This window comes from Fringilla coelebs, assembly GCF_963513975.1.
Source record: "Fringilla coelebs genome assembly, chromosome: Z".
In the NCBI taxonomy this organism is placed as follows: Eukaryota; Metazoa; Chordata; class Aves; order Passeriformes; family Fringillidae; genus Fringilla; species Fringilla coelebs.
In genome coordinates, this window is record NC_140031.1 from 7,718,422 (window position 1) to 7,738,438 (window position 20,017).

Consider the following 20,017-nt stretch of genomic DNA (forward strand, 5'->3'; position numbering starts at 1 on the left):
TGGAAAAAGGGGCAAGTGACATTTCTACTTGGAGTGAACCTCTCAGGAGCTCATGTCCAGTCCTTTTCAGAGCCTGGAACAGTGGTTTTTGTAAGTTGCCACTTATACTGAGATAGTGGATGGAGACTCTAGGGCTGGCTTGAGAGCACCCAATTCTTGTGAAGGGTTTGAGGACTTTGCACAGTCTCATATGGTCTCACTATGGACAAAGCCCTGAGAGAATGCAACACAAAACTAACCCCAATAGAACTGATGAAGGTTTAAATGAGAATAAATCAATAAGGAAACAAAGGAAGTGTAAGTGCTGTCTTTATTCTGTGAAAATATAAAAGAAAAGCTAATCTGAAAATAAAATCCCCATGCAGAAGAAGCTACAGCAAAAACGACTAAGTTGCAAACCACTGCTGGGGTTTGCTGTGGGTTTTGCTCAACCCAGCACTAGTGAGAGTCAGAAAAGTACCTTCTCCAGGATGAATCCTGATAGGACAGGAAGGAAGATTGTGTGTGGAGGGGCAACACCAGCACTGTACACCACGCTGTACATAGCAGAAGCTGGTCTGCATTGGAACCGTTTCAACTTTATGTCCATCATCCCCAGGCTGTTTTTTCCATCTCCTACCATACTGCACTCAGAAATGGTGGTGCAACCCTTCATGGCAGCTTTCAGAGACAGTCCACCTGTGCAGGGGAAACAGAAGAAATACACGGCATGTATCAGGGAAACCAATCCCCAACATTAATCCCACCCTGGCCAGTGCAGTCCCCATTTCCAAGCTAAGAACTGCCCATTTGTTACATCCAGTTGGTTCCAAAGCCACCAGCACTGTCTGTTCCCATCCCCTGAACAAAGCTGAGGAAACAGCAAGGCCATGTTGGCTGACTTGAAATATAAGTGATTTAAGGTCTGCCTTCTTTCTTTCTGCTAAATAAAGATGACTTTTAAAAATTCTAAGCATTTAAATTTAAAAAGTGAAAATGTCTTAAGTAGTTCTCTTTCTCACATTTAAAGATTCTTCTGCCCAGACTTCGGCTTCCTAAAGAAACCAGGGCTGTGTAACAGCACACCAGGTATTCATTGTCTCCTTCTCTCTCTGACCCTCTCATGACTTTCTCCCAGTCAGGATGACTTTCTCTCAGTCAGATTTGACATGGAGTTGAGAAGTCTCAATGACAATACAGCCTGAGCTATTTATTAAGAGGAATTCATTCTTGAAGTCTTGATAGGATTTTAGCCAAACCAAGAGAGAAACCTGCTGACAGGCCCACTGAAACCTGAACTTGTCCTTTGCCACCACTGGAGCATTTACAAGAGGAGACCTGAGTAGGTGCTGAGTGCCTAACTCCCCATTCAGGTATTCTTGCTCCTGTTGCTTGCTTTTGCTAGTGCTGTTCTTGTGTCTCTGCTGTGCAGATTATGGAGGTCTGGAATACTTCGTTGGACAATTTTATCTCAAATACAAATAACAGGTAAAGACACTTTATTAGCTCCTCACATTCCTGTGCTCCCCTACACTGCTGCTTTTTATGCACAGTTTATCACACTGCACAGGCCTTCTCCATTCACAGTGGCTGATCAGTCAAGTTAAGACAAGTTGGGAGGATTTTTATTTCAGTCATACACTGAATTAATTTTGCCACTCTATTTTCATTGCTGTGACTATGAAAATTCCTATTTTCCTTCATGTTGTCTCTGTGAAACATGATCTAATTCAGGGTTTGGACAGCACATTAATAAAGTCTATAGGGAGGACCTTCAGGCATCACATCATCACCTAGCAATATTATCAACTTAAAGGAACTTCATCCATAACTATATACAAGATAATTGTTTTTCAGCCTGCTCCTACAGCTGGTGTTGCTGCCCTTTATTTCAGTGGGTTTTTTCCTGCCTGCTGGAGCACAGGTGTGCCATGACAGGTGTAAGTCTTTTACCTGCAGCAGGGGTGGAAAGGAGAGTGACCAGAAAAATTGCTGTCTGCTTTCCTCTCTCTAATTACAGGACCTGAGGTGGGAAAAAGATTTCTGATGGAGCTGTTCAAAGGCTGGACTTCAAGGCAGGGGATCTGGCCCCAGCTTTCCTCATACAGAAGCCCCACTGCAACAATGTCTTGTCCCACATGACTGGTGTTACCCCATGGGAAAGCAGGGTCTCTGCAAAGCTCCATCTGAACCTCCAGTGAGCTGGCAACTGGCTTTGATCCAGACTCATCCTCATACATCCTGGCTAGGGCCAGCAGGTTCAGGGGCTTGGTCAAGTTTGTTTCACACCCAGATTGCCCCAAGAAACCAGTTCTACTCTTGATCTCAGTTATGCTGTGTTATGAAGAATCCCAGCAATTATCCATGCATGACTGGGAAGAAGGAAAGGAAAACAATGCCTGCCCTTTGATCAGCTTGAAGTTTTTAGTTTTCAGCTATAAGTTTCTTGTATCTTCTTTTTTTTATTTCACACCTTTTGCCCATACTTTTCTCAGTAGAGCTTTCTCTTAGACTAGTTTCGCCCATTTTACCAAGAAGATAAAAAACAGCCCCAAATGATAGGCAGTTACCAGCATTCATTAACCCAGCAAGGTCAACACATTGGTCTTCAGATCCTGTGCAGTTTACAACTTCGTTACCACACTGAAAGGAGTCCACGCTGTAGCAGGCAGGACACTGGTATCCATTGGGCACATCATTCTCTGGTGGCACTGGAATGAAAGACATGAGCTGCAGCTGGTTTCAATAAGGGAATGAGAGGAATAACACAGGTGATGGCCTCACCATGGGATGGATCAGATAGAGAGGGGACGGGCTATAAGGAAAATAAATGGTTTACATGACACGGAGGTGGTCCGACAGTCATCGCCCGTACAGCAGACCAAGTGGCTCTTTGCTTTCACCTTCCCATAGTTCACGGTGACAGGACCAAGGTGGCAGACGTGGGATGGCAGGCAGGACTTGATGGATGAAGAGATGGCCATCCCCCCTGTCATGAAGCAGAAGGCAATGCCAAGTCGTTCCACACAAAGTAACTCATTTTCCCCCCCCATTGGTTCATGTACCATCTTCTAGGCAGCTGTCCCAGGGCCTGAGAGGGACCCCTGAGCCCCCTGAGAAGCGTCACCAGTGAGCCAGGACAGAGCAGAGATGATGGTGTGACACATGCCTCTGACCCATAGCACAGGCTTGCTCAGCCTGTGTAAAATCTGCAGAGTGCACAGTCCATCCCAGCCGCAAGCACCCTGACACAGGCAAGTCTGGTCTATCCCATCAGCCAAGCCCAGAAGGTGTAAAGGGGAGCAGAACAGCTAAATTGAGTCTGCTGAAGTGCTTGAAGGATGAAAGGTGAGCACAGCAGCAGAAAAAGGCAGGCACTGGAGCTGCCAGCCCCAAAGCTGGTAGGATTTGAGCCAGGCTCCAGTCTAAAAGGCAACAATCACATCACTAAGGCTGAGAAATGACTGAGCCTCTAACACAACTGTGTCCAGCTGTGTCAGGGCTCAGCTAGAGAGACATAGTTACTGGTTGACAACCTTTCCTCTGAGGACAAGCTGAAAGGGTTGCTCAGCCTGGAGAAGGGCAGGCTCCTCTAGTGACCTCATAGCAACTTCAAGTGCCTAAAGGAGCTACAAGAGAGCTGGAGAGGGGCTTTTGACAAGGACATGAACTAATAGGGCTAGAGGGAATGGCATCAGCCTGAATGAGGTTAGATTAGGATTAGAAATTAAGAAGAAATTCTTGACAGTGAGAGTGGTGAGATGCTGGAACAAGTTGCCAAGGGAAGCTGTGGAAGTCTCCCATCTCTGGCAGTGTTCAAGGCCGAGCTGGATGGGGCTCTAAGCAACTTGATCTAGTGGAAATTCTCCCCGGCCAGGGCAGGGGATTTGAAACCAGGTGATCGTCAAGGTTTCTTCCAACCTAACTGATTGATGATAATGATGATGATGATGTTGATGATGATTACTATGATAAGGTGATAGCTCAGCCCTGGTGGCACTCCAGGATGGCATGGTGTCCCCATCCCCGCTTGAGGACAGACAAGCTTCTCTCTCCACACATCACCAGTGCATCCCCAGTACTAAGTGTCAGGACCTTAGTGTAAGTCATGGTTCAGTCTCCCAACTTCCTGATTCAACTACTCACCTTCACCAGAATTAAAAGCCAGTGTTTCCTCCCACTGTGAGGTTTTGGTCCTTCCCTCCACAACTAAGAACCAAACCCTCTCAGTAGAAAACTGCTTCTTGAAATAGAAGAATAAAGAGCTTTTCCTATCTCAGACTATCCTGATCTCTGGGTCATCTGACAGTAAAAGAAAAATGAACATGTTATCCAAGGATGGACCATACTACCAGTGACAGAAGCAGGGAGAGAAAGACAAGTCCCCAAGCCAGCCCCACTCTGAAAGCCACACTGGCTTAGAGGTTGTCTCACCTATTAGGACTTCATGCAGAATAATGCCACAGGTGTCTTCACCACCAGTGCAGGTTTTCATGGGGCCAGAGCAGCTTTTTCCCATGCTGTGACATATCTCACACTGAAGGCAGGTCCCTGGGGAGAGGAGGACACATTCCTGAGCAGCAGACATAAGGGATCTCACTTCCTCTTTCACTGATGTTTGTTTCAGCATTGATCAGCAGTTTTAACATTTCCCTTATGTTTCATTGTGCAATCTCTGTTGGGCTTTTCTAGAGTTGCTGATGACAGCAGCCCTACAAACCCCTTCATCCTGGCAGGCACTCAGGTGTTCCTGGATTCACAGACCCCAGATTCTCTCTTTGTAGAGAATAAGGGCACCTGAGTGGCCGGGGAACAAGAGCTGCCAGCAGGTTGGCTGCAGTCTGTACAAACTGCAGACTCTCTGTAAGCATTATCTCTTTGTATATCTCTTTGTAGGCATTAGGGGAAACCACTTCACCAGATACCTGTTGGAACACTTTAAGCAGACCAGAATATCAGATGCTCATCAGGAAACACTTAGAAAGGAATAGCATGTATTTCAACAGAGAGCAAACAGATCCCTTCCATGACACACACCCACAGAGTCCAGCGTGTAGTTTAAGAGGTCCAGGGCATGTGTCACTTCCCTAAACCCAGGTGCCAGTTAAGACACCTTGCAGTGGCCATGGCATCCCCTGTGACCCAAGACCTCCAAGACAGCTGTGCTTTTCTGGAGCAGAACTGAAGGACAGCTGAGATGACATTATGTCCAAAATGTCACACAGCCCTGGGCATGAGTAAAATAAATGAGCCTGGAGATCGATTCAGCTTACCAAAGGTCTGTGTGCCTCAGGGTAACCTGAGTCACTCTGATGCCTGTCCTGGCTAAACCACCAGTGAGCACCACAGAAAATCAGACTGTGAGCTCACATTGCAAATGCCAACCCCCTCATCTGCACATTGGCTCATAGGATCAGAGATCCCCCAAGACCAGTCACCCCTCTGCAGTACAAATCCCCCAAGATGAGGGGGGTTCATGGCTCAGATGGCAGCAATTGCCTCACACAAAAAGCACTCCATTCCCAGACCTCTTTTGTGTCTCACAACCCCATAGTGAAAAGCTCACCTGGGTCCAGGAAAGCCAGGAGGAAGCTGAGTCCAAGGGATACCCTCATGCTGATGGGATGTAAGCACAGGGAGCTGCCAGGTCTCACCCAAGAGAGCACTGTGTGCCACAAGGGCTTTATAAACTGGAAGGAAAGGGGGTGTTTTAGGGAAGTAGGAGTTGGGGAAGTTTTCTGAACAATAAACATATACTGCTGGGCACTAACATCAGTGTCTGCTTTTTCTTTTAAAGCACGGGTTTTGCCTTTTTCTTCACATGAGTGATGCTGTTTGGTTTTCCCCTGTGTAGAGCGTGCATCCTGTGGGGTAAGACTGGCTTTCCTGGTGATACCAGGCATGTCTCTGGTAAAGACTTTGAACAATGTTCAGCTTCTCCACCATCCATATGGATGGTGGAGAGGAAACCATTTGAAAAGCCCTGGTGTGCTCTCACTGCTAGGCCCAAAGAAACAAAGTATAGCAAGGAGCAGCCAGGAAATTCCACTGTGGTTGAGTTTTTGATGGCTGGTTTCCCATTTTGTCATTCCCACCACAGAGTCAGGAGCTCTCATGCCCACAGTACAGCAGGAAAGCAGCAGTGCCAAAGCAGTGAACTTCCTCTCCAAGCTGGAGTGCAGCTTCAGTTTGCAAAGTGACTGCCAAAGCACATCTTGGAGCAGGCTCAGTCAAGGGTTCTCGGGGTTGAATACGTCAGAGCAGCAAAGCCAGTACTCCAGGGTTTGGGTTTTGATTTAAAACACTTGGCGGTTGATAAGGAAATCTCCTACTGTCCTTCTGTGTTTTAAATTAAACCAAATCAGCACAGACAAAGCATCGATGTGGTTGCACAACAGCCTGGTCCCAGATTAGGAAAGGTTATAGCAGTTTTCCATGCCCTGGCATCTCATGATGGGCTAATGCCAAGCGGCAGTGACGAATCTGTCACTGGCCCACGGGCTCCCTGCCTCATGGGCAGGTTTTATCAGGATGTGAAACCTCATTGAAACCGTATCCCACTCTGAAGGTATCCTCTTGTCCTGCACCATATTGGACACGGGCCCTCCAGGACTTTTTGCACTGACAGACGGGAAGAACTTAAGTGCCCTCATGCTCCTTTCCTATTTGAGACTAACCCCTTCAAAGGACAGTTGTCTTTTGACATTTCCCAATATATTGAGTAGTCCAGTGGGACCACTTCTTAGCTAAGCCCACAGTGCTATAAGAATGGGAATCACACTGGATAAGAGCCTTGGTCCCCCATTGTCCATAAATCTGATATCACAAGGAAACCAGGGAGAATTATATCTTCACCCAGAAATTCTTTTTCAGCTCAGAAATGGTCTCACGCTGCAGTAGATATGTTAAAATGAAATCAAAGTCCTGACTGCAGCCTGTTCAGGATGAAAATTAATTTCTTATTGGTCTTAAACCTCACAAAGAATAAAATCATGTCCCCAGGCAGACAGGGGTACCTAGATCAGGGTGATTCTGCCATTTGACTAAAAATGGGACTGCAGATACAAATAGGAAGATGAGAAGATGTGACTGTCTCTGGTGATTTTAATTTCATGCCCTTTCATTTAAGATGATTAGTGAAGTGCTTGGGGGCTTTCCCTGAACAACATGACCACACTAGTCTCACTGAATCATATAAAACTCACCTGTTTCCTACCTCTCAGGGAGGGAGGGTGTGAAGCTGCAGCCTTTTCATGTGCTCTTTTAGAGATGAAACCAAGCACAGCAAGGAGGAGGCACCATCTGCAGCAATAAGAGACCCGGAAAATAAGACTTATCAGAGAAGATGAAAACAATAAAGGTGGTCAGGGGACACCCAGTCACATCATATAGGTCTACAGAAAAACAGGGCTGGATAGGAAAAACTATCATGGGGGGTTTACATTAGGTATTGGGGGAATTTTCAAACAGTGACAATAGTGAAGCTGATTGCCTGAGAAGGTGTGGATCCTCCATCCTGGGTGGCGTGGAAAAACAGACTAGACCAGTATTTATCAGGGGATTATATGAGTTGATAGAATCCTGCTCCAGGGCTGAGAGATGGATTAGATGCTCTTTCTCAAGATTCCTTCTAAATTGGTTCTTATATTTTAATTTCATGGTGTGCATGAAGTGCCTGTCATCTGCAGCGTGTCCATGTTTCCAGAAGGAGAGAAGGATGGTAGCACAGCAGTCATACTCTTCAGGGAGGTGAGACAGAGGCTGGGGAGGTCAGAGAAATCTGTGAGACCAGAAAAGTTAAAAGTCCAACCCTGAAAATAGCATTGGTAGGAAGGGGAGATAAATAGGGATAAAATGAAAAGGAAGATGATTCTATGATCAGCAGAAGAAAGACATCCATCTAGATGCTAGAGCATCTAAAAACACACATGAATTTGTCCTGCAAAGTTGTAGCAGAAAATTCCAGTGGGTTTCATAAAATCAGAGAATTGTTTAGGTTGGAAAAGACCTTTAAGAGCATTGAGTCCAGCCATCAATCTAATAGTGCCAAGCCTACCAATAAACCATGTTCCTAAATAAAATATCTACATATCTTTTAAGTGCCACCAGGGGCGGTGACACCACAACTTCCCTGGGAGGCCTCTTCCAGTGCTTGGCCACCCTTTCTGTGAAGAAATTTTCCTAATATCCAATATAAATCTCTCATGGCACAACTCAATACTATTTTTTCTCATTCCAAGAGCCCACACATAAAGGTTTGTCTTCAAAGCATGAAAATATATCAGATTTACATCACAGCTGAAGAACCCAGGTCAGAAAGCTCTGAAAAAGAAATAATAGTGACAAAAGTGTGACAAAGAAAGTAAAGGTTAGAAAGGGTGAATGGTTCCTGTACGAGATACTGGAGGAAAGCCTTTCAAAGTCCTAACTGGCGTTCAAAGGGAGGATTCCTAATGCTGGCTTTGAAAAAGAAGAAGTGAGGTCAGAGCTAAGGATAAACCCTCTGATGGTGAGATCATCTGGGGCCAAGAGGAGCACCCTCTTCCTGTAATGAAACACTTGAGAAGGAACCAGAAGAGAGGATGCACCAGGGTGAAGGGTGAATGCAACAGAGCCCTGGAACCAGGCAAGCACAGAGTGGCTGCCTGCCCTTGTCCCTCACAGTTATTGCAGCACTCTGACAAGGGCTCCCCTCCCTGCAGCCCAAAGCCTGCAAAGCCCTTTCTGCAATTGGGAGACAAATTGGTGGTCAGGATTAAGCCCTGTACACAAGGCTGGGGTGCTCAGCAGCATCCAAAGGGTCACCCAGAATACTGGCAGCCACAGCAGAGGTGTCACCCCTTGCCCAGTTACCAGGACATAGATCCTGAAAAAGGCTGGAGGGACCATCACCATAGCCATTTCTAACCACAAAGTGTCTCCTTTTCTGCTTCTCTTTAGAAGACAGTGTTAACTTCCCAGCCTCACTGGGCTAACATTTGGGCTATGCTAACATGGGGCTGTCTGTGACTTCAGGACCTTGCACGTCTCCAACAGTGAAAGAGCATGCCTAAGTAATACCTCCAAAAAAAGAGCAGTGCTCCAAAAGCCCAGGCACAGGTTCTGTGGGAGTAGTGGTGTCTCCTTACCTCCTCTTAACCATGATGCAAGAAAACAGAACCACAATGTGCTACGACATTTCAATGGTGAAGTCACCCAGCCCATAAAAAAAGCTACAGAAGAAGACTCAAATCCACCCATTTTCTGAGCTGATTCCTAGTTCTCCAGAACAGAGATTGGCAAAAACTGCTAGTCTGGTTAACCAGGCAAGGAAACACAACACAGCAACTCTTAACCACTCCATGCAAGGGTTAGTGCATCTGCCCCAAAGGGTGAGAGCAGCAGAGTCTCACTATGTGCTTGCTGACTATAGCTGAGGAAGTTTTCACAGGAACACAAAATGGTTTGGGTTGAAAAGGGCCTTAAGGACCATCTAGTTCCACCCCCCTCTCACCTTCCACTGCACCAGGTCAATTTGACAGTCATTTGTCTTAGCTGTGATTGCACAAGTAAATAAACCAGCCAAGGGGTAGGTCAGGATAAATCTAATTGCCACTCCTGATGTGGAGCTTCCCAAGGTACCCCCTCAGCTGTGCTCCCCACAGTGCTTCACCAAATAACTCCAGGCCAGAAAGGAGGGACTTTTATTGCCTCTCCCCACCTACTGCTGATGTGTGGTCAGTGCTTGAAACAGGACCTGGGGAGGGAAGGCTGGTGGCACCCAGATAGTTCAAGGGAGCAAAGTCACACCCTTGGCTCCATGGGAGTCAGAGAACCAAGAGTTTGTCAGGAAGGAAATTACTGTGTGTCTGGAAGAGCATTCCTGTAATAGGATGCCAATTTTCACACATTACTTTCCCGTGAGGACTTTACGTGGCATGGTGCCAGTGCCAGGTCCCAGGTGGCTGCACTGAGCCTTGTCCTTGCACCTCTCCCCAGAGAGGGGCTCCTTCCCTCTTCCAGCCAGTGCTGGATCTGTCTTTCTTAAAAATACCCTTTGGGGCTCACTTTCCAGCCAGGCAGGTCAGTCCTTCAAGGTGAGAGCTCCTGTTGGCAAAGAATTTGTGAACCAGGGAAGAGAAGCTGAAGGCTAGAAATAATATGAATGTAATAACATAAAGTTGCTTAAATGCTTTCTTCTGTGGCTAAAAAATATGGTAGTGGACATGTTATTGCACCTGTGCAGCAACACTCCTGAGAAAATACACAGAAATCAAATTGCTGAACACTACCAAATCATGAAACTTCCTCCTTCAAGAGATCAAGACACTTAAAGGAGTGCAAGGGACATTTTATTTTACCTTTGACACTATGCCATTGATGCCATTAACATCGATGAATTGCTGGCACCCTGGCCAGTAGTTACCTTTTCAGCAGGAATAATTGCCAGGGAATCCAACTGCTTTTCAAATATCCTGAAGGAAGATAAATTTGCACACACTTCAGTGTGTTCAATGAACTCCCTGTTCCAGCATGAGTCATCAGCAATGTCATCTTTGAGCATTCAAGAAAACAGCACCTGTTTAATCCATTAGGGGATGATGTAGAAAGTACATCCCGATTAGATATTCACACCTCTTATTAGAAATTCATATTTCAACCTCCTCTTTGGTGAACTTCTCCAGTGTGCAACTTTACCAGCATCAGAGCTCGTTCACTGAGAGGGTTCCAGGCTGACAGCTGAGGCAGATCAGTTTCCTAGTTTTAACTGGTAAATCAAGCCAAAGTTAATGCATGGTCTGGTATGAAAAAACCCCAATGAATACATAAGGTGAACTCTTTTAATAGAATACTAATATCCACACATTATATTTATTATTCATGGGAGTGGTTAGGAATCTCAAAATGGAATAGAAAGTCGTGTTTCAGGAATCATGTCTAACTGGGCTCTCAAGTAACCTGGATCTGCTCTTGTCTCTTGAAAAAGTGGCCTGACCCCAAGCCCCTGGCAACTTAATTTAATGTGTTTAGATGGCTTTGTTTTTCCCTGCTTTCTGCACAAAAAGTCTCCCATATAGCTGGAGCTGGTGATGAAGGTCCCAGGTCCTGGGAAGGCAATGGACAAGTGGCAGCCTTCTACATCCCACTGGAATTTGTGAAGGAATTAGTGAGAACAATGGGAACCTATACATTTCTTTTAAAAGCCTAATTTTGTGGGGGAAAAAAGGAGCCAGCCAAAGACAACCTGGTGATGAGGCATTGACACACTGCAGATGCTAAGCTGATCTGGAGGATTTTGGAGGACAAAGATCCATTCAACCACTCATCTACTCCTTCCCTCTGGCTATCCGCTGCACCCATCTGCACACCTCTGGCCTTCTTAAAACAGACGACATACTTGGAAACAGGAGATGTGAATTGGCAAAGGCATCAATTTTTGCCCTGGACTGGATTTTTTCTGAAAAATATCACTCAATCAGTTTTCCACCCTCTCTTGGTCTTCAGCCAATTACTAACCAAGTCCTACTCACAGGAAAAAAGACTTTATAATGAAAAGCAGGAGTCACAGGTGAGTAAAACCTGCCTTGGAAATGGACAGATACAGCCAAATCAAGAAAAATATGAGTAAATTATTATCACTAGGCTTGAGACAAAAGGCTGTGCTGTGGCTACAAACTCTGCACATGGTGGGAAACATTTGAAAGCAGGCATTTCTTTGAACCTTTTCACAGATGCAGACTGTCTGTTTACAGTGGAGATCTTTGAAGTGTGAAGATACAGACAAACTCAGTTACCACTTTTTCTTAAGCTGAAGTGATCTGGAACTGACTGAACCCTCCTTACAATTTCTGGCATTCCATCTCTCAGAAGTGTGATGTTACTGCATCAATGACATCCTTTTCTCTTGCAGAACTTTTCCTGAGCGTGCACACATCATCCCCAGTGAGCCCAGGTGTTATGTGCTTTTCAGCATCAGTTTCTGTCTCCTCTTGCCAGGCCTTTTTTGTGAAGCATCACACATTGCATAAGGAAGAACCCGGAAACCCATGCCCTGCAGCACAAGGAGACATGATCCAAGCTTTCCAAGTGATGCTCATCTGCTCATCTTTCCCATCACTTTTCAATCCAATATTATTCATTGATTGATATGCATCATAAAATAAAGATATTCCCAAATGAGTCGGACAGCACTACAACGATCATGCTTGCTTAAAGCCCGCATTGGTCTGGGCATTTTTTAATCATCAGTTACGTTCAGAAAGCAAAATCTGTTGTTGGATTTGTCTGGTTGTTCTTTCATTCTTTCACACATTCATGAGGAAATGCATCCATTGCTCTGGGCAAGACAAGCCTCCAGGCAAAACAACTGTTTGACAAGTTGTAGTACTGTGGATGTTCCAAACTGAAAGAGAGGAGGTTTAGATAAGATATTACATTTTAAAAAAATCTTGACTGTGAGGGTAGTGAGGAACTGGAACAGGTTGTACAGAGAAGCTGTGGAAGCCCATGCCTGCAAGAATTCAGGACTAGACTGGATGAAGCTCTGAGCAACCTGGTCTAGTGAAAGGTATTCCTGCCCATGGCAGAGGAGTTGGAACAAGGTGATCTCTAAGGTCCCTTCAACCCAAACCATTCTGTGATTCTGCATTCAAATATTACAGGAAACATCAGATAAACATCCAGAAATAGCAAACAGTGAATAACAGGGGTAGAGATCCAAGCAAAACTCCAGAGCACCCAGCATGGAGGAGCCTGGGGTAGCTCAGCACCAGCTGGAAGAGCTTGTGGCCCCATGTGGAGACATGGGTTCAGGTCCCGTGAGCAGGCTGGGTGTGGGGTGCCTTCCTGGCCTCCAGGATCCAGAGCAGAAGGAGCTGTCCAGCATGGCATGGACGTGCTCACACAGGTCCCTCCTGCCTGATTTCACCAGGGATGGGAGAGCTCTGAAGGCAGGGTCGGCCGCTGCTGGCCTGTGACCAGGGCTGTGTATGACACAAGGCAGATTGAAAAGAAGAAGGTAGAAAGCACCAAGTCACCTGAATGGCCTTGCAAGGGATAATCAAACATTTTCATGACTTGTGCCTTGAAACCTGTGATCAGTTTTGGGCCTCACATTACAAGAAAGACACTGAGGTGCTAGAGCATTTCCAGAGAAGGGAGGAGAAGCAGGCAGGGTGTGGAGCTCAGGTGTGATGAGGAGCAGCTGAGGGAGCTGGGGTTGTTTAGTCTGGGGACAAGGGGGCACAGGGGGACCTTCTCCCCCTCTACAGCTCCCTGACAGAAGGGTGTTGCCAGCTTGGGTCAATCTCTTCTCCCAAGCAACAAGTGCCAGGAGAAAGAGAAATTGCCTCAAGTCATGCCGGGCGGGGGGGGGTTTAGATTAGATATAGGGAAAAGATTTTTCACTGAAAAGCGTTGTAAAGTTCTGAAACAGGCTGCCCAGGGAAGTGGTGGAGTCATCATATCACAGGTGTTCAAAAACACGTGTATGTGGAACCTGAGGGCATGGTTTGGTGATGAATGGGTGGTGGTGGTGGTGGGTTGAAAATTGGAATCATGATCTTGCAGGGCCCTTCTAACCTTAACAATTCTTTCTTAGTTCTCTGTCATGCTTTCACCTACTCATACCGAAAGGATATGGACCAGGATTTCTCACTCACTAACAAAGATCTTGGTTGTTGGGATAAAAAGCATTCTGACAAAGAGCTCCCTCCAGGATAATGTATGACAATGAATACATTTTCACAGATAGGCCCTCACTCTCCTATAACCAAAAATTCACTGGTTTCAGCAGTTCAGGAGATCAGGCTACAGGCACCCTGCCTATATGAAATTAAAATTTTACAACAGGAATATCCCTAATAAAAAGTTTCTTAACTTATCAGTGATATATTCAAACAAAATCCCCTCCAAATGTGGTCTGTAATCAGTCTGCCCTGTTTTTTCAAGCCTGGGATGTTACAAATGTACCTGATAGGGATGATATACTGACAAATGGCTGGTGTTTGTGTGTCTTTTAGGCCTCAAGCAATCATCTGGGAAACCACAAGATTTTAATGAGCCTGCCCCAGAGACATTAGGTTTTATGGAAACAGATTAAAAGAATTTTACATAACAACTTAATCATGCAGTATAATGAGAAAATATTTTTTTTTAATGCCATATAGATAAGACATGGGAAATTCCAGTCCCAGCTATATGAAATTTATGGAAATGATAATCAGGTGGATACAGAATGAAAATTAAAACAAATGTGAAAGAAGAAAGGAAGATATTTAGAACAGGGATTATAAGATTATTAAAAGACTAGGACAGTTACATACAAGAGAAAAATCCCTAATGCAATATTTTTCAAGAAAGTTTTTGTTATCTTTATTTTTTTGACTTTTGTATGAACATAGAATTAAACGTCAAGGAGTACAGCTTGGTTCCAGATCTCTGCTTGGTCTTAAGGTGGACTTGAAAATGTCTGTATCTCAATCTGAGGAATGCCAAAATTACATTCACTGGTTCACAGAAAACCTCATTATGAGGGTCACCTCACTAAAAAGGTTGCAAATAAAGATGAAAATGAAGGTGAAGCTGGGGAAGACACGCTCTTCTTATCACATATCCCAAGACCAGAGAAACAAAGGAAGCACTCTGCAAAGCCCACCACTGGGATCTGGACTTCCAGGCCCTGTCAGTTTTGTGGGTGAAGATGAGTGCTGAGGCACAGAGTGTTGAAGCAGCATGGGACCCAAGCAGAGTCCTTGGTGTCACACTCAAACCTGCTGAACGCTGCCTCCAAAGGGAAGCGGCTCCTGGGGTCTGCTGCAGCTCCTCTGTCCGGCCTGACAGCCACACAGGGAGTTCTCAGATACTTTGGAGCATTTCAAATGCTGCCTAAATGCATTCAGTTGCCCAAACTGCAGTCTTAGCTTGCAAGTCCAATCCCACCTGAGGAGGTGAGGTATTGCATTACCCCTACAATTTTCCCCATATCAGATGATCCCAAGCGATAAAACCCTCAGACTCGTGAGACGCTCTGGAAGTGCTTTGCATGGCACAATCCCTAGGGAAATTTAACTGCAACAGACCCAGCAAAGCCAGCACTGGGTGTTTGCACAGAAAGAGGCACCACCAGGTCCTAAACCCTCAGTGAAGAGACCTGAGCTCAGGTGTGCATCCCCCCGCCTTTTCCAGGCTGCAGCTGAGAAATGCTCGCTGGCAAACAGCAGCTGGGCTCAGCTCCTCTTGAGCTTATTAGAAACACACTGCTCCCAGGAGCTGCTGCAGCCTAACAAGCTCCTCTTTTCTTTATGAACAGCCTTGGAAATTTTATTTCTTCCCTGAGTACATCCCTGTTCTCACACTTTCACAGCAAGTGCTGACCCAGACTGTGACCAGGATGAAACACGCTTATGACTAAAGCCCACTGTCTCGTGACCCTGTAAGAAATGGTCCAAACTGAGACCCTTGGAGCTCTCCTGAGCCCCAGCAGGCTGTGACCAGCAATCTCCCTCTGAGTGGGGTCTCCCAGAGCCAGCTCTCATGTTTGCTGTGCTCGGAGAATCGCTGGACGACGACGAATCCTAAGGCAACATCCCTGCTCCTCAGGGCCCAGCCCTTGGACACTGGAGAGGTGCAGAGGCATCCAAAGTGAGTATTGCCCTGCCTTAGAGGGGAATCTTTCACCAGTACCTTCCTTGCAGGGGCTCTTTGTCAGTGTGCATGCGCATGGGCATATGTGTGAGAGCTCAGCACATTGCTCCTGATGTCCAGAGCTACCGAGAGAACCCTTGGGGGGCTCGGGAGTCTTGGAATGTTGTCAAAAGTGCCTGGCGGCTCGACTTTGACCCTTTGAGAGATGTACCACCTGTATATGAGGATATGAGAATCACTGGGGGTTAAATGGTATAGAAATAATATAATTACAGGGCAAAACACAGGTTTTAAGATTTTAGTACAGGGGGGTTATGGAGACAAGATGGAGGAATTTGAGCCTGCCTCGTAGTTCTTCTTCCTTCTTCATGTCTTCCATTTTCTGTGTGAGGCAGATATTTTTTGATAGGTTCTTAGTGAAGGTACACTTGGTAATAAAAATTATAAGAATTGGGGACAAAAGGTAAATAAGATTTACGTAGTTTTTGTTATAAAAAGACACGACCACCCTGTGGACAGTCAGAGTGCCTTTGGCTGCCTTGCTGGTCAGATCCTGGCTGGGCAGAGAGAAAAGTTTGTAGATAAGAAATAATAAACAACCTTGAAGACCGAACCTGAGAGTCCAGTCTCATCCTTTGAAGCCCGATCGGAGCGAACCCATCTCACGTGTGTCTGGGCAGAGACAGACAACAGCCAGCCCAGACACATATACACGGGTAAATCTCGAAGGAATGCTGCTTTCTTAGATGTTTAAGTAACTTAGATATCTAAGTTAGGCTTGTAAGTAAGGTAAAGTCATAAGTTATAAGGTAAGTTAAATGTTGCTAAGTGTTTGTTCTTTTGCTAAAATGCTAAGTTTAACTTCCAAGTTACAAGTTAGGTTAAACACTGTTAAGAGTTACTCCTCTGTTAAATTGTTAAGGTTAAATTATAAGTTAAGTTTAAGGTATAAATTAAGGTTAAGTTGTAAGTTAAGCCTAAGTACTGTTGCGTGCTGGCAAGATTCTAGGCCATATTCCTTTCTATCCTTGCCTTCACTCTTCTTTTGTCTCACACACACACACAGTATAGATAGTTCTTGGCTCATTTCTGTTTTGATTGGCTGGATTTTGTTTGATTTTGTTGTTGCTTGTTTTTCCTTGGTGTGCCTTAAGTGCCCAGTAAATAGTAAGAGTGAATCTTGCCAGTGAACTTTGTCATGCTGTTGCTCAATAGTAAATCTGGTTTTTACTGATACCCTTGCTGGTGATTCTTTAAGTGATTTCAAACACTCATGTGTAACAACAAGTGAGCTAAGTGACTTCTCCTGGACAGCATAAATACCCTTCCAAAACCAACCCTGCAAAGTACCTGCTGCTTGTACTGGCATCACTCCTTCCCCGTGACAATCCCACCACGGGGACAGCCCCATGTGGCAGGGCTGGGGACAGTCAGAAACGCCACTGACTCTGAAAGCAACGTGCAGGTGGGTCAAGGCACAGCATCCTGAGGGGGCAGCTCCAGCTGCTCTGATCTCTTGTTATATCACCTGTTGCTAAGGGCATAGCGTTTGTGCTTCACCTGGGTTTGCAGCCATCAAGATCTGCAATTTATGAGGCAGAAAATCACTGTGGAATGCACGTCTTGACCTGCCTTTTGTCTGTGCCAAGGAATAGTGTTTTTTGCTGCCATACTGGCCTGTCAGAGAGGAATTGTTCTTTGGTGTGGAGCTGGGGAAGCAGAAAACTTTGCCCTCTCCCTATGCATCCCATCCGGCTCCTAGTGCCAGAAAAAGAAGCTGTAGCCATGTGAAGCAAAGCCATGGTGCAACTTAAGTTTACACTGCTGACAGAAATGTATTCCAAGGATTAACTCTGATCTGGCAGGCTTTATTTTGGATCAGACCCAGCACAGACTGTACTGCGCTGTCTCTAGGTCAAATCAGGTGTCATTTGACTGCACTAAGCCCTTTTAGTATCTCACCAGGGCAGTTAAACCAAGATCACATCTTCCTTCTCCTCTATTATCTGTTCTGTGCATCCTTCTCCTTCTCCTGTTTCCGCCTCCTTCTTCTCCCTCCCTAGCAGTCTTGTGCTCCCCTGGGAAGGCATTTCATGGAGGAGATCTAAAAGCCATCCAGCAATGAAAAGGGCAAGGTGTTCAGGCCATGCTGGCAGGGACAGAGAGGACCAGGTTGTAGCTGTCCACATTTAGCTTGGCTGACACTGGCAGGGAGCCACACACCAACTTTGGGCATGTGCTCGGTCAGGCACATATGAAAACATATCTGTTGCCTAAAGTCTGCTTTACAAATCTTGGCTAATTGAATTTAAATTTATTCAGAACTCAAACCCTGTTTTGATTCAAATCTGTGTTGTAACATGACCCAGAAGCACACAGACCTGGTACAGAGGGTTAGGGAAGCACAATCCCCTCCTTCAGTCATACAGTCCCTGACTTTTTGCTGGGACCTTTTGCAGGATCTCAGGTTCAGCTTCAGGGATGTGAGCCCACCTCCATCATGGACTGAAAAACTCAGTGAACATCCTGCAAAGGAAGCTGAAAAATTAATTCCTCATCACATGGGGCTGAACTGGCATCACTCAATGCTTGGAAACTCAAATATGCCATAGGTCTTTTATGACATCTCCATTCCAGGAATGATCTGGCAACTCCCATTTCTTAGACCTTCCTTTGCCCCGGGCTGTCCAGAGTCTGCCTTGCTATAGATTCAAAGCTAGGAGCGTGACACTTGAGCTTGTCACCAGTAATACCATGTGCCTGTAACATGGGACCCCCTATTGTGCTGGGCTGACACACCAAAAGGGCAAAGGTTCTTTCTTCTCCTTTTGCTCTGCACTACGGGCCCATCCTGTCACGGTCAAAGAAAACGTATTCCTCTTATGGACTGCAGAGAGAGGTTCCATGAGGGGGATGAAAAAATCTGCCTAAACCAAAGCCAGGATTAAACCAGGGTAATCCTGGACAATAGGCCAGTGTCTGCTTATCCAAAATGCCTTTGGCCTCAAAGGAAGTGGCTGTCTAATTAATATCAGCAGAATTAGCATGTGCATGATTTGTATGTGGTCTCTGCCAAGGTTACAGTTGGCAAGAGCAGACTTTGCCAAGAGCAGCCTGCTGGCAAAGCCCCATATTTTCCTCTGCCTTGAAGCAAATCTCCCCTCATTTCAGATACTCTCCTCCACCTGTGGTCTGCTCCTGCCAGTTCAAAAGTCCCCACCCATGGGGCACATTAATCCTTTCAGAGTCAGCCTCTGCATCCACTAGGAAAGAGAGCTGAGTCCCTTATGCAATATCTAACCAGCACTCTAAGCCAGGGATGGTTTTTTGTCCCCATTCCAGCCTGGAGCATGGATGCAAGACACAACTAGCCCAGAGCTTTAACAAGACATCACCAAGATGAATCATTACTACTAAGTTATGTGATTACTTAACAATCTGTATACATAACTGGATGAAATGAGCTCTCTCTCCTGTCTTCTTTCTCCTTTGTCCAATCTCCCCAATTATCTTCATCTACTGAAGCCAAGATCCTTTCAATACCTCCAGCTTGCCAGGGAGAGCTGCCCCAGCTTGCTATTTGAATTATAACACACCCTCTAGAAAAGTCTCTGGCTCAGAATTCACTTAAGTGGGAATATCCCTTAAGTGCATAACAAGAAAAGCATGGTTGGGTGAGTAATTGATTCCATTCAGATTGAAATGGAAAAATCTCATTGGGTCCTACTCTAGGCTTTCTGCTTCAGTATTTGCTCAGACTACAGCAGGTCTGTTTTCAGGGATCAGAGTTTAATTGAGGCTCTGGGCTAGCTTCCCTGCTGTGGTGCTGGCTCAGGGACACCACCTGGGATTCACAAGCAGCTATTCTTTTACTGTTAAAAGAGATTTGGGAGAGGGAATCCCAGGTCTGCACAGGTGGAAAAGACATTGGGGGTAGGAATTAAAGGATTTTTTAAGTCTCCTTCAATCCAAAAATTTCCATGATTCTATGATGGGAGAGAGACTGTTTCTAAGGTCATATAGAGCAGGAAAATGGGGACTGGCTTCAAATTAAAAGAGGGCAGGTTTAGATCAGATATTAGGAGAAAAATCTTTATTGTGAGGGAGGTGAGACACTGGCACAGGTTGCTCAAGGAAGTTGTGGATGTCCCATTCCTCAAGTGTTTAAGGCCATGTTGGATGGGGCTCTGAGCAACCTGGTCTAGTGGAAGACATTGCTGCCCACAGTAGGGGATTAGACCAAGACAATCTTTGAGGTCCCTTCTAACCCAGACCATTCTATGATTCTGTGATTCTTCTTCTTGGGGCCTTCTCTAAAGGGCTGTTTTGCAGTGGAGTGATGTTCAGACACCCAAAACTTGACTGTAAAATATAAGATTGAGATTACCCCCAAGACACAGCAGTTTTTGGAAAG

The 20,017-nt window shown here is 45.6% G+C and overlaps 1 protein-coding gene across 1 annotated transcript; it reads right to left on the reverse strand.

The window, feature by feature from the left end:
- Positions 1–320: 320 nt before the first annotated feature.
- Positions 321–5,664, reverse strand: LOC311165283 (phospholipase A2 inhibitor NAI-like). Its single transcript, XM_084225140.1, has 5 exons — positions 5,546–5,664; positions 4,414–4,530; positions 2,819–2,968; positions 2,550–2,690; positions 321–678 (listed from the first exon to the last, which is right to left on the reverse strand). The coding sequence occupies exons 1-5, from the start codon at positions 5,592–5,594 to the stop codon at positions 449–451; spliced, it is 687 nt and encodes a 228-aa protein (XP_084081266.1). The 5' UTR covers positions 5,595–5,664; the 3' UTR covers positions 321–448.
- Between the last annotated feature and the right edge of the window lie 14,353 nt (positions 5,665–20,017).

What these genes read in the sequence shown, in the direction of transcription:
- LOC311165283 (XM_084225140.1), bottom strand. Translation starts at nt 5,594, where the DNA reads ATGAGGGTATCCCTTGGACTCAGCTTCCTCCTGGCTTTCCTGGACCCA. An exon ending in CCTGGCTTTCCTGGACCCAG is followed by an intron (nt 4,531 to 5,545) that starts GTGAGCTTTTCA and finishes TCCTCTCCCCAG; the next exon opens with GGACCTGCCTTCAGTGTGAG. An exon ending in TGCTGGGTTAATGAATGCTG is followed by an intron (nt 679 to 2,549) that starts GTAACTGCCTAT and finishes TCCCCTGCACAG; the next exon opens with GTGGACTGTCTCTGAAAGCT.